The sequence below is a fragment of the Lasioglossum baleicum genome, chromosome 2, assembly GCF_051020765.1.
Source record: "Lasioglossum baleicum chromosome 2, iyLasBale1, whole genome shotgun sequence".
Classification (NCBI taxonomy): domain Eukaryota; kingdom Metazoa; phylum Arthropoda; class Insecta; order Hymenoptera; family Halictidae; genus Lasioglossum; species Lasioglossum baleicum.
Genome location: NC_134930.1, coordinates 13,991,898 through 14,004,648, shown reverse-complemented (window position 1 = coordinate 14,004,648; position 12,751 = coordinate 13,991,898). Strand labels below are relative to the sequence as shown.

Here is a 12,751-nt window from a genome sequence, read left to right as displayed (position 1 = left end):
ATATTAGCCGCCGCTTAGAGTGAATTTAAAAAATGCAACATCTCGATATTTGCGTAATTAATTTTTATCGAATTGACAAATGGAAAACAATTTTGCTTTGCCAATTTTGCAAACGTAGAAAGATGACAATTGTTTACGTAAATTTATGTAGACATGCGTTAATCGATTACGTACTCGTTATTATTTGCTTGTCGGCATTTATCAGGTAACCGTGGACGATGAGTCATTAGGATGATCAGTGCATCATTACTACTCGTTCCCAGAAATGGGAAGTGCTTATGACTCGAACTGATCATTATCAGCGCGAATACGACAACGACAGCCGTAATTGTCGGTTTAAGGGGTGAACGAACGATCTTTTGATTTACCGTGCTTATGGCAACACGGTAAGTACCCTAAACTATTCCAACAGTGTTTCATAATAGAGTTATTGTGGCGTCGAAAAGTATTTAAGACATTCAAAAAAATTTAAAGACGTTGATATATTATTTTTCATCTACTAATATATTATTAAGGGAAGAAATAATATTCTATTTGATTTCTACAAGACACATTTTTAAAATTTTCGTTACAAACCCTCCAAAATAGCTAGTGAAAAGCAAGTTTCATCATTTTTTTCGTAATTCAAACTAAACGCAACTTTTCCACAATTTTCATCAAACTGAAATAGAATAAGAATTGATTAAATTAAATAAGAAAGAACAAAAATAAAAATTGCCTGTCTAAATTGCAACTGACTGGAGTGAAATGGAATTCTTTTTCTTTCTCGATATGTTTAATAGGTTGAAAATAATATAACAGTATTTTTAAATTCGTCCATAATGATTATTGTTTTAAATTACACCTACCCAATTTCCTCGTAAATGCATAAAACCCGATGTTTAATTATATAAGACCGTGTGCGGTTGGCTCGAGAAGGTTGTTTCTACGCGGGGTCAATTTCAGGACATTGTTCTCCTCGGGGCTAGATGTCCGACAACAGGATCCGGGAATTCACCGGACCCGCCATTCTCTCGGTTTTCGCGCGTCAATCCGAGTTTCCGCTGCTATACGCGACTCCGCAAGGACGCACGTGCGCGCAACGCGGATCGACGCGGAGTTCGATTACGAGAGCGTTCATTGGTTTTTCACAGAAACATGAAAGAGTGGTTTCAGCGCATCGCGCGTACGTGCACGTGATTTCGGTCGACGAACTCGCCGACCATTTTCCGCGGTGTTTTCCTCAAATTGCGCGCCGCGAAACACCTACGCGAACCATTTACGTAACGCGCATAGCCTTGACAGTTCGTTTGCCTGTGACGTCTCTACGATGTAGAGTTTTCCAACGACACGATCGTCAACTAACAAGGAAGTTCATTTCCAAGTTTTTCCTAGGATGGAAACAGTTTCTTTTTGTGAGATATGGAACAAAACATTTTTTGACGAATTAACTCGTTTATACTTCTTAATCTCGTGAAACGGATCAACCCGTCTCTGTTCATCAATTTCATTGTACTTTACCCATGAATTAATTTATTATAAAATTGCGTTACCTCGTCTGTGCTAATAAATCGCATATGACGAGTGAACTCGTCGAATGAAATGCGTCCTCACTACAAAAAGTAACTCAACTCGTCATAGAAAATAACGTACTGACGAGTTAAATCAGCGCACGAGATTAAGAAAAAAGTATGGACGAGTTAAATCGACTCTGCTCATCAATTTCATTGGATGATGTGTGCAAATTCTACTTATGAAGTTCCTGTGACGAATTTATTCGCCCGTGTTGATGAATCGTATGAGACGAGTCAACTCGACCAATAGAACGTACTGCAGAACGTAATAGTACTTAATTCATCACATAGAGAAAGTACTGACGAATTATCTTGTCGCACAAGATTAAGAAGGTCTGACGAGTTGACTCGTCGACAAAGAATTTTGTAAAAAATCACGATGAGGAAAACTATTATACAATTTTCGTGCGGAGTTTAACGAGCACACTAAAGAAAGTTTCCAAGATTTTGAAAGATATTTCAATAGGGAAAAGATTTTTAATTTAATCATTTGTGCGTACCCGTTCAAGGTTCGTAGATTTGCGTACACTTAAGATTCAAAATCAGCTAAGTCCTCGTTTACACATGTAGAAATAGTAAATTAATAGTGGAAATAGTAAAATAAATATAATTTCACTGTTTAGTGCGTAACGAGACAACACGCGCCTGCACGCCTCGAGCAGCGTGATCGAAAGGATCGCGCGAAATCGGCGCAACGATCGATGCCGATAGATTCTTTTTTCGCCAGCGCGTTCCGTCTGCAAGGAACGGCTGCGAGCGGCCGAGTCAAAGAGCGAGGACCATCGCACAAATCGATAATCGTTCGTTGATCCCAGAATCTATAGCAATGTATTTTTCAGGGTTAGCGTGATAACGCGAGCCATCGCGAAAGTGTCACGCTCGCGAAAAGAAAAAAGGCGATCGATCAACGCGATAACAAAACGACGACAACACGGACGTCAACCGTCGACGATAACGCGCGAACACGCCGCTCGTCGACGACGAGCACAGCGATTTTCCGATAATCCCCAATCAACGTCTTCTGAAAATTAAGGCGCAAAGATCAACGAGGCAGGGCACGACCGATAAGTCAGCTTTTTGCCCGTTGATTGAAGATTATATCGGTGCAAGGGAATCAAGCGGCGCGGTCATTAGACTCAAAACTCCGACGCGTAATTACACCAGTTTGATATTGAATCGCGATACCGATTGTGGAAAATTCTGCGAAATTCATCCGCCAATCATTTCCAAAGTATTGCCAATTTAACTTAGTCGAACTCGACAACATAATACTTCTAAAACCCTTTCACAAATTCTCCCTGACACCTGTTTGCTTAATTATTTTATTCAATAGCAAAGCAAATTTTGTCCTACGTGACGAGTATACTCGTCATTAGACAAAATGAAATGCCATCTTTTCATTACGAGTATACTCGACATAAACGGTTAACAGGTGAATCAATAACCGCGATGGTGGTCGAGAAGAACAGGTGTCACAAGCATTTAATAAATTTTCCAATCCAGTTGAAATTGTGCACGAATTACTTGTTTAATGAAATAAATGAAATAAATGAAGAACGATTTAATTCGTAATAAAATCCTCCTACATATGGACAAAAATTAGTAATACTTTTATTTCGTATTTACAAGAAGGAACGTTGTGTTCTTCAACGAAAGAAATTTTTTCCTCTCGTTCCAATTTTTATTTGAATTGAATGTAGAAGGGATAATTTTGTAGCTATGGAATAGTGAACACTTCAGAGACACATTTCCATTGGATAGAATGTTTGCCGGACGCTTCTGGGCTGCCGGAGTATTTTCACGGGTCAGAATTTCTCGCAGCGCTCATTAACGATACAGATTTCTGGCCGGGCCGATGAGAAAGTTGAAAACGGGTCGATCTTTCGACAGCGAAGGCGCGTCAACTTCGGTAACACACGGTGGCGGGGATCGGTTTTATAATCGGGCAACGGAAGAAGTCAATGCTCTTTCGCGGTGCAGAATTCCAGCTTCCTCTTCGCATTCTTACTCTCTTTCTCTCTTTCTCCTTCTCTCGGTGTGTGTCAATTTTACAAATTGAATGCGTGCTCTCTTTCTTCCGACGATATCCGACTCCTCATGTTTCGCCGAATTGCTCCTTCGTTTCTCCCACAATAAATTTATTTGTTTCCTGATTCGAGATTATCTGTTATCTTCCTCCTCAACAAAAAAGTGGCTCCACGCTACTTACTTCTTTCGGTGCCGATATTAAAAGAGGTCGTTGGCCACCGAGTCATTGTTGTGTATCGGCTCGTTTTGTCCGGGTGACTTACCACCACAGGAAAATCCTACCTGAACCACAACGGAGTCGACAACATTCTCGGTTAAACTGACCAAAAATTATTGGGCAATTTTTATTCTATCTTTCACTCCAGAGAACACTGCAGTTGGCGAAACAAGTTTTTCCTCATCCTAAAAAGTTATCTATGAAACTGCGTGTTCATTGAGTCAGCAGTAATTGATATTCTCGAGCTGTCGAATCTCGTGCGGACAAATTAACTCGACAAAAAAAAAGCTATTATTCATAATTTCATATTTCATTTAATTTCACGCGACGAATTAATTCGTAGCTACTTCGTGATCTCACGCGTCGAATTAACTCGTCTCTACTCACGAAGTTCATTCGACGAATCTAGTCGTCTCTCACCATGAATTTCAAGGTAGCTCGACTTCTCCGAAGAACTAATCTTCCTGGTTTCTTATCTAGCAATTTGAAAACTTGTCTAAGCTAGTCCTTCTATCTACTTTGTGGCTTGATCGACGAACCCTTTCTCTATGACGTATACAGTGTAGCTCAGAATTATAACGACTAACGAAACGTATGAGACGGGATACGTGTCGTGCGAACGTTATGGAACAGTTCAATAATTTCGAGTTCGATGCACCTGTGACCTTACAGATAAAGGAAATTTGCGAATCTTAAAAATAGGCATGCAGATAGCCATCACTTTCGATAATCGTTTGCTCAACTTCGTAGCTTGACCGGGAAATTTTAATCTTAAAATTTAATCTTAAATGAGAATCTTAGTAACAATCTAAATGAGAAAATTAGTGAACAGTGCTACAGAACGTCGATTTCAATTCAAATTAAAGAAGAACTGATTGATATTAATAATGAGTTCTATTCAATACTCTGTTGGTAACGTTGCGTGTGATACGAAAATAATAATGAGGCGCTAATTTCCAAAAAATCGATCTATAAAAATATTGAAGTTTGAACCTGGTTTTATATGTAATCAGTGGTTCAGCTGTTTTGCATTTATATGGTAAAAATTTGATTAGCGGTTAGCGCCTGCAATGCAGACAACCTCGACTGCAAGTGTTACATTCGGTTGTCATTCTACAGGGGCTCTTTGATATGTATAATCCGATCAGCGTAAAAAGAAGAATAGAATTTAATTTATACAACACAACACGAATTTGTGTTATCCATATCAACGTCATAAATGGTCGTTGAATGTTTTCAATGTAAAAAACAACTATGTGCAAAATACTTATTGATATATACAGTAATGAATGAAATACTTAGAAAAACATACAGCCCTCATTGATTTTATTTAAATTTACATATATCTATGTTTATATATATGTGTGTGTGTGGAATAGAGATTGGAAAATATTTGCCACGATTTGTATAAAATTATTCTCTGTACAATCATAGGAAAGGGTACGCAATTCTGATCGTGTACCCTGAGAGAGAAACATGGTCTAATTTCTTTATAAATGCAGCAAAATAAAACGCACGGTTCCCACCGTGCTGCTATCTAAAAAAAAATCATTTCCTCTAAAAAAATATATACTCCTTTTAAGCAGTAAAACATTAGACACAGTGAACTCTTGATCTCCTCGGAATCACAAGAAATCATTTTTATTCGTTGACCGATCCCCAGCCTATTTTGTTCAAAAGTTCCTTGGTATTTTCGTATACTTCCTCCTTTGACAGCATGGTGTTCACTTTGAACACCAAGTTCAGCTTTTCGAAGTGTTCAATTATGGGCATCGTGTTCATAGTATACGTTTCGAATCTTTTCACCAAGACTTCTAAGTTATCGTCAGTTCGTCCGCTTCCCGCTGCGCCACGTTTCAAGCATCGTTGTGTGCATACTTCTTTGCTGCACTCGCAGAACAACACTCCCTTTACTATGCACTTATCAGACATTGCCTGCAAACAAAGAATACATTAGAGCAAATCAGAGTAACTAGAAGTCTGCTATCAAACGATTGAGTATTATACCTCATTCCATCCGTCCACGTTGTCCTGATTTCTTGGGAAACCATCGACCAAGTACCTTTTGTGTGGGCTGGCGGTATTTTGCATTGCACGATCCAGAAGGCTGCAGGTGATGGCGACAGGTACGATCTTTCCTTCCTTAATGTAATTATCGATCAATTCCCCGTATTGCGAGTTGGGATTCATCCGTTCCTCCCTCAGCAGATCACCGGCCGACAAATGGACATAACCATACTTTTTCATAATGTTGTAACAGAGGGTACCTTTCCCTGCACCAGGACCTCCCAAAATAAACAGAACCTCGCATTTTTGGGCTGTGGACATTGTGAACAATCGCAGTCCAGCTGTGAACACGTTCAACATAAAAATATAACTATATACATTCAACTTCTTTCACGAGTGCATCACAGACAATCACAGAGCAATGATAAGATAAGGTTGGATAAGGTATACAGAATAGAATATGGAATAGGTTTCTTCCGCGCATGCGCGGCTAATTTAGCATCAGTGAAGTAAATGTTTGGATAAAATAGGGTACCTTGATCACCTTGCATAATTTTGCAAAAAGTTAGGATTTGATTGTGAAAAATTAATGTATAACATACATATATGTATCATATACATAAAATATGATATCATACACGAATATACCTTCCTATAATGAATGTTTCATAATAGATTGCGGATTTTATGTATTTATGACAAAACTGTATAATTAAAAATATTTAAAGACATGAACGTATTAGTTTCAGTTTAATAGGTTAATTAAAAGAAGAATACAATTTTTATTTGATTCCTGTGCCCTGCAATCAATGCGAACATTTTTTATTTTACTTAAAAGATCCGCAGTCTATTCATAACTTTTACAAATTCGATATATGTAATTCGATATATAATCCCGATAATTGTATCTTTAGTAGATGTAATATTGTTTTCAAAACTTGAATTTAAATAGCATGCATATTTTCTTCGTTCGAAGTTCTAATAGTATGCGTTCGAATACTTTCGTGAGCTCTCTATACATACATAGATACGTTACTGCGAGCACTGCAGAGCACTGTCACTGTGACACTATCAGACACTATCCTATACACGGACACGGACTTTACATAGGTGACATAGATGGACATAGGTCCATGATCATCCATGATCATCCATGATCCTGTATCACAGTATTCTACAGTTCTGCGGTTCTGCGATTGTGTTGGACAAATTCCATCATCAATATCGATGACAGTAAACAGTTCAGAACGAACGACGAACATCTCAATTCATAATTAAAAATAAAGCGGATTCTGTTCTATACTATAGCGACTATAGCGCTGAAACTGAAAAAGATGAAGGCACTGAAACCACCAGAAACCGCACGGGCATGAGCCGAGCTGACCCGAGCCTCTATTTGAAATAAGTGTCCATAACTGTCCATAACTGTGAACTATTGACAGTTTTCGATAGCGATAATCGTCAATAAATGTCGATAGTATTATTGATAGTTCTCCGCTGCTATGATATATTTCTATAAAATCGATGTATATACATGTATATAATGGAAGCGATTGTGATAAGAGATAACGTTGCAGATTTTCATATTTTTTTAACAGAAAGTTCATTTACAAATCTATACGCTAAGGGCTTTAATAATATGTTCAGATACACACACATATATACTAATTAACGCAATCTAATTATAAATAAAGGATTCTTTGTTTCAAAAATATATATACTTCCAAAAAATATTACTTACATATTTGAACGAATGAATAACAGCGCAGAATTATTGAAATTTTTATAGCGTTCAGGGAAATTTTAAAATTTTATGTATACTTTCTCAGCGAAACCGTATACATACAAAGTTTTACTACTGTCACCGCACTGGACGTGGAACGGAATTATATGTATATGTATATATGTATACATATATATGTATAGTCACTATATAACGTATACAAAACTTTGACTGTGTGTTATGCAACCTAATTGCAGCGAATGCACGCATGTACGGCGTGCAGCTTCTCGGCAAAACTGACGACTTAACCTTGCGGTGGAGATTAATTACATAATGTGAAAAAGTACCGGCAATTGTGTTATTACGATGACTTACGGATTTTGAATGATAACATGACAATTGGTAACATTTCCGTTACGCCCGGTCGTTTATATATATAAATAACGAAACAATTTGCCATAAAAGAAAAGTTTGAGGTTATGTTAAACCTGTAATATTTATATGCGACAGTTATAGAGCGAAATGATGATAATAATGCGAAGATGCCAGCTATTCATCGCGTCTGGAAAACTGCTGGCCTCCTACTCGCAATCTAGTCAAAGATCATGCGTTGTCAGTCCGTTGCATCCGCGAAGTATAATTCACACATCGTCGTTTAATCATGACGATCATAAACGAAATTCGCACACGTCGACGGAGAATTTGTTAAAGACCGTCGATGTTTCGTTGAAACCGATCGATGAGACTGTGCATCCTTTACCATTGAAACAGAAAGTAACGTTTGCCACAAGATTAGTTAATAACAGTCCATCTAAAATCCGACCATACTTGAGATTGTTGAGGATGGACAAACCAATAGGTGAGATAACATAACCGAAATTATACAGTTAACACGTTAAACGCTGGTGCCTGTGGACTAACTGTTAAAGATTTGTTTACACAGGTTCCTGGTTATTATTTTGGCCTTGTGGCTGGAGCATAGCAATGGCCGCATCACCCGGCGCGTTGCCAGATTTACATCTTTTAACTCTCTTTGGGACTGGCGCATTCATCATGCGTGGAGCCGGATGTATAATAAATGATATGTGGGATCAAGACATTGATGGAATGGTAATATCAAGTTTATACACAGTCCGGATTAGATGTCATGAAAATTTTTCAATGTTAGGTAGCCAGAACAAAAGATAGACCATTGGTCACCGGAGAGATTTCGCCTCTTCAATCGCTTGTTTTCCTCGGCAGCCAGTTAACTTTAGGATTACTAGTGTTATTACACTTAAATCTTTATAGTATAATATTGGGTGCAAGTTCATTAGGTATATTCTCTGAATTTTCCGTTCAGAACAGTATTTCTTAATTTTATCAACAAAGTTCATTGATGTAGTAGATCGATGTACAGTAGAGTTGACAATTTGACTTTCTCTGATAAGAATCGCGGAACATTGTAATTAATTGCTCTTCCTCTCTCTCTCGCGCACTCTCTCTCTCTCTCTCTCTCTCTCTCTCTCGGAGTATCTATTGATGAAAATTTAGAAATGCTGTTGAAACAAACACAAAAATATAGTTAAATTTTCAACGTTTTTTACTTGCAGTTTTGGTAATATTGTACCCTGTTATGAAAAGAGTAACATTTTGGCCACAACTCATGCTAGGAATGACTTTCAACTGGGGTGCGCTTCTGGGCTGGTCTGCTGTACAGGGATCGTGCAATTGGTCTGTGTGCCTGCCCCTTTACACAGCTGGGGTTTGTTGGACACTTTTATACGACACCATATATGCGCATCAGGTAAGTCCTCGCAAGCACTTATTAATATTGACATCGTTTTATCTCTGGCTATTACATTGCAGGACAAAATAGACGACGTTATAGTGGGGATCAAATCTACAGCTTTAAAATTTGGAGACAGAACAAAGCTTTTCTTATCTGGATTCAGCGCGACCATGATAACTAGTTTAATTACATCGGGCATTGTAGTTTCGCAGACTTGGCCATATTACACAGCAGTTGGATTAGTCAGTATCCATCTTTTTAATCAGGTATGATCCATTTTTAAAATTATATTTAAACATTGACCGTGATTTCTAAATAACAGTGCGCCAAATCTATTCATTTTTAGATATACAGCTTGAACATTAATAATCCAACAGACTGCGCTAAAAAATTCATCTCGAATCACAGGGTAGGAATGATCTTATTCGCTGGAATTGTGTTAGGAAATCTAATGAAAGATTCTGCGAAGAAAACGGACGATAAAGAACAGGAAACAGAGCACACTTTCATTGAAGAAAAATAACCTTAGGTTTAATAATTTACTTAGTTACAAACAGACGTTTTCGAAAATGTATTACACATTTAAAACTACAACTGCGTCTCCTGAACTGTACAAAACACAGTTGTGTATGGAACTGGCTGGCTCCAGTAAACACAACGAAATTCGTTTCGGTTACTTTGTACACAAGACATGCCAAGAAATAACGTGAATTCTCACCTACAACTTGTATCATATAATTTTGACTACGATTCAACATCGACAAGAAATATTGAAGATGAAAAAATAACTTATATTTGAAAGGAACGACATAAACTAAAGTTTACACCAAAGATTACACTGCTAATCGATGCTGATAATTGTAATTAAAGCTGGTCCTATGTTATAGTAGTCATAACAAAAATTATGAGAAATAAATTTGTTCCTCTACGTCCGAATGTTCGTTCTTATTCGGAGAAATGTACGTATTTATTAAGAATGCATGTTGTCAATGATACAATTAATATTTTTATACATCAAGATCAACTCACTGCGGGTACATTAATCTTGAGTCTCGATTTTCAATCTAGAACCGTTATCTATCTGTTTCCGATTCATTCTTTATCTTAATTTCAAAATGGTTCATTGTATTTTGACGCTTTAGCATTTCCGAGTCATATTGTTCTTGTGTCAACAAAGACTTTTTCATTGATTCCAGTAGCTTTATGTTTGGTAACACTATAGCCAAGTAACCTCCCTTGTGCGGTGGTTCCAATAATAGTTTTGGATTTTTTAGTAACGCTTCGTTCACCTCTACCAATTTCCCAATTATACAACACTTTATTGTGTAAGTTTCACCACTCGAAGAAGTGATAATACAAATCTTAGAATTTGCTTGCAGAGGCTGGGCGCCATGTTTGCTTTTCCCTGAAACTTTGTTCATGACTCTGTTCAGCTTGTCACTAACTTTGAAGTTGATGTCCTTTATCTCTTTGTTACTTTGTAGAACTATATGACTAGGAGCCAGAGTTAACATACAAATGCGATTGCTGTGCATTAGAATGCAAACATCATCGGCATGACTTTGTACATTCAATTTATAATAAGCAGTAAAATATCTCTCTGTAATCGTTGGAAACAATCCATTGTAATGCACGTTCTCTATCATTTCTGTAACATCATTATCTGGAGGAAATGGTTCCAAATCACCATCTTCATCGATTTTTAATAGTGAAGTTTCTTCTTCGTCTTCGTTGTCATTTAATAGAATATTTTCTTTACATTCAGACTTCTCTTCCTCATCTTCACTGTCATTCAATCGAATATTTTTTTTACACTCTGATTTTTCTTCTGTATTCTCGTCCATGCTAACGGAGGTTTTGGTTTTCTTTTCTGGTGGTTCGCCATCTAAATTCGCACTCATTGTTGATCAATGCAATGATTAAAGTATGCTATAAAAATATTTATTATCTAAACTCATTCGGTAGAAATGAAATGTTGTTAGATACACATTTTAAAGCAAGTTAATCTACTCTGACTGATTACTTTCTTCTTTCTTACTGTGCATTCTCTGCAGTCTTTCCTTAGCGGCTTTATTGTTTATTTCTCTGTTAGATTGTAACTAAAATATAAAAATCAGGGAAATATATAATAAGATAACTTTTAAACGTTGCTTATAGTAAAAAAACAAAAAAGGAAGGTTACCTGTTTCGCTATGCAAACTTGCATCTGTTTCTCATAGTCTTTGCAAAAGCCCATGAACTTACGATACGGATGCTACAACAAGGTACATAGAACGCAAAATTTTTTGGTTATGTATATTCTTCGCCGAGCACACGTGCAATTAGATATCAATGAACTGTAAATACCTCGTATTGGCAGTCTTGCAATTTGTAGAAAATTTCATTGCAAGGAGCATTGTGAGTTGCTAACGAAAGATACTTTCGCATAATTTTATACTTCCTATACTTTGTTAGTGCAACGTTCTACTCGTTTACACTACTTGAGAAAATTGTTATATCACATGTTGTAACAGTTGTACACAAACAAACGGACAAATCGAATATTTTTTTAAGTAATTCTATAAACTAACGTAACACAACATGTAAATACATAACTGTTATTTGTTAGATTATCAGTTAAACTATATAAAACGTAAGAAAAATAATATAAATTATAAAGTAAATTCCAGGTAGAAAATTACTATTAAAAAATCGCCAATGAAACATTTATCTATATATACAAGGTTTGTCGTTTTAAATAACCGCCAAAATTATTTTTTTTTCTGTAGATTATAACTGCCAGATAACTGCATGATTATAACGACATAAATAATACAATTTTCGTCCAGAATTTCCGGTTATTTAACGGTAAGTTCGCATTTTTAAAATGGATCGAATATCGTACAGAAAAGTTATCGAAGAAGCTATGACATATACCCAGACAGCACAGTCTGACCGAGCCTACCACCGGACCCAGCTAGCAGAGCCCCTGACCTACAGGTTACGGGCAAACACAACGCTTGGAGCTGCGTCGAGAATGGTCGAGACCCAGACAGGCCGATTTAGCCGGGCCCCTGTGCACAAAATGGCGCGAATATCACCTGCCGGGGGCTCGAGCCAAGGGCCTGCCGGCCGGGCTGGGATTCAGCCTGTTTTTGAGAGGGCAGCACGGTATCACACTAATGTGGCCAATCAGTGCTTCGATTGAGCCGAACTTTTCTCGCGCATGCACGACACAGGGCGGGTCGCATCAATGTGGCAGTACTTTGCAAATGCGTAGCAGTCTCCCTTGTTACCGACAAAAGTATAATAAGTTAATAAATAAGACCTTTGAGGGCGATTGCTGCCTAGATTGACCTTTATCTGGCGTTTTTGACTACTGAAAAAACCCGTGTTTGTATTATCACGCAATGAGAACGCGAATCCCGCACCCTTGCAATCTTGCAAATCGGCTGAATCCCAGCCCGGCCGGT

At 37.5% G+C, this 12,751-nt stretch overlaps 3 protein-coding genes across 6 annotated transcripts; 1 reads left to right on the top strand and 2 right to left on the bottom strand.

Moving 5' to 3' along the window:
- Positions 1-5,101: 5,101 nt before the first annotated feature.
- Positions 5,102-7,692, bottom strand: Dak1 (cytidine/uridine monophosphate kinase Dak1). 2 transcript variants are annotated; one of them, XM_076447106.1, is made up of 3 exons: positions 7,547-7,692; positions 5,806-6,146; positions 5,102-5,733 (listed from the first exon to the last, which is right to left on the bottom strand). In XM_076447106.1, exons 2-3 carry the CDS (start codon positions 6,124-6,126, stop codon positions 5,440-5,442), a joined length of 615 nt encoding a protein of 204 aa, XP_076303221.1. In that variant the 5' UTR covers positions 6,127-6,146; positions 7,547-7,692; the 3' UTR covers positions 5,102-5,439. The 2 variants fall into 2 exon arrangements, with proteins under 2 accessions (XP_076303221.1, XP_076303220.1); XM_076447105.1 differs by lacking the exon at positions 7,547-7,692 and having other exon boundaries at positions 5,806-6,262.
- Coq2 (ubiquinone biosynthesis protein COQ2, mitochondrial) lies at positions 7,658-9,822 on the top strand. Of its 2 annotated transcripts, XM_076447102.1 has the most exons (7): positions 7,658-7,930; positions 8,039-8,387; positions 8,472-8,638; positions 8,697-8,844; positions 9,121-9,314; positions 9,377-9,565; positions 9,646-9,822. In XM_076447102.1, exons 2-7 carry the CDS (start codon positions 8,051-8,053, stop codon positions 9,820-9,822), a joined length of 1,212 nt encoding a protein of 403 aa, XP_076303217.1. In that variant the 5' UTR covers positions 7,658-7,930; positions 8,039-8,050. The 2 variants fall into 2 exon arrangements, with proteins under 2 accessions (XP_076303217.1, XP_076303216.1); XM_076447101.1 differs by having other exon boundaries at positions 7,663-8,387.
- Positions 9,823-10,372: 550 nt separating this feature from the next.
- On the bottom strand, positions 10,373-12,381 carry LOC143221687 (protein Abitram). 2 transcript variants are annotated; one of them, XM_076447104.1, is made up of 4 exons: positions 11,646-12,381; positions 11,482-11,553; positions 11,338-11,398; positions 10,373-11,228 (listed from the first exon to the last, which is right to left on the bottom strand). In XM_076447104.1, the coding sequence occupies exon 4, from the start codon at positions 11,198-11,200 to the stop codon at positions 10,373-10,375; it is 828 nt and encodes a 275-aa protein (XP_076303219.1). In that variant the 5' UTR covers positions 11,201-11,228; positions 11,338-11,398; positions 11,482-11,553; positions 11,646-12,381. The 2 variants fall into 2 exon arrangements, with proteins under 2 accessions (XP_076303219.1, XP_076303218.1); XM_076447103.1 differs by having other exon boundaries at positions 10,373-11,398; positions 11,646-12,378.
- Positions 12,382-12,751: the final 370 nt, after the last annotated feature.

Excerpts from the sequence above, each read along its gene's own strand:
- Dak1 (XM_076447105.1), bottom strand. The coding sequence starts at position 6,165 with ATGTTGAACGTGTTCACAGCTGGACTGCGATTGTTCACAATGTCCACA. Across the intron at positions 5,734-5,805 it reads ACGTGGACGGATGGAATGAG|GCAATGTCTGATAAGTGCAT; the intron begins GTATAATACTCA and ends CTTTGTTTGCAG.
- Coq2 (XM_076447102.1), top strand. The coding sequence starts at position 8,051 with ATGATGATAATAATGCGAAGATGCCAGCTATTCATCGCGTCTGGAAAA. Across the intron at positions 8,388-8,471 it reads GAGGATGGACAAACCAATAG|GTTCCTGGTTATTATTTTGG; the intron begins GTGAGATAACAT and ends TTGTTTACACAG. Across the intron at positions 9,315-9,376 it reads ACACCATATATGCGCATCAG|GACAAAATAGACGACGTTAT; the intron begins GTAAGTCCTCGC and ends ATTACATTGCAG.
- LOC143221687 (XM_076447104.1), bottom strand. The coding sequence starts at position 11,200 with ATGAGTGCGAATTTAGATGGCGAACCACCAGAAAAGAAAACCAAAACC.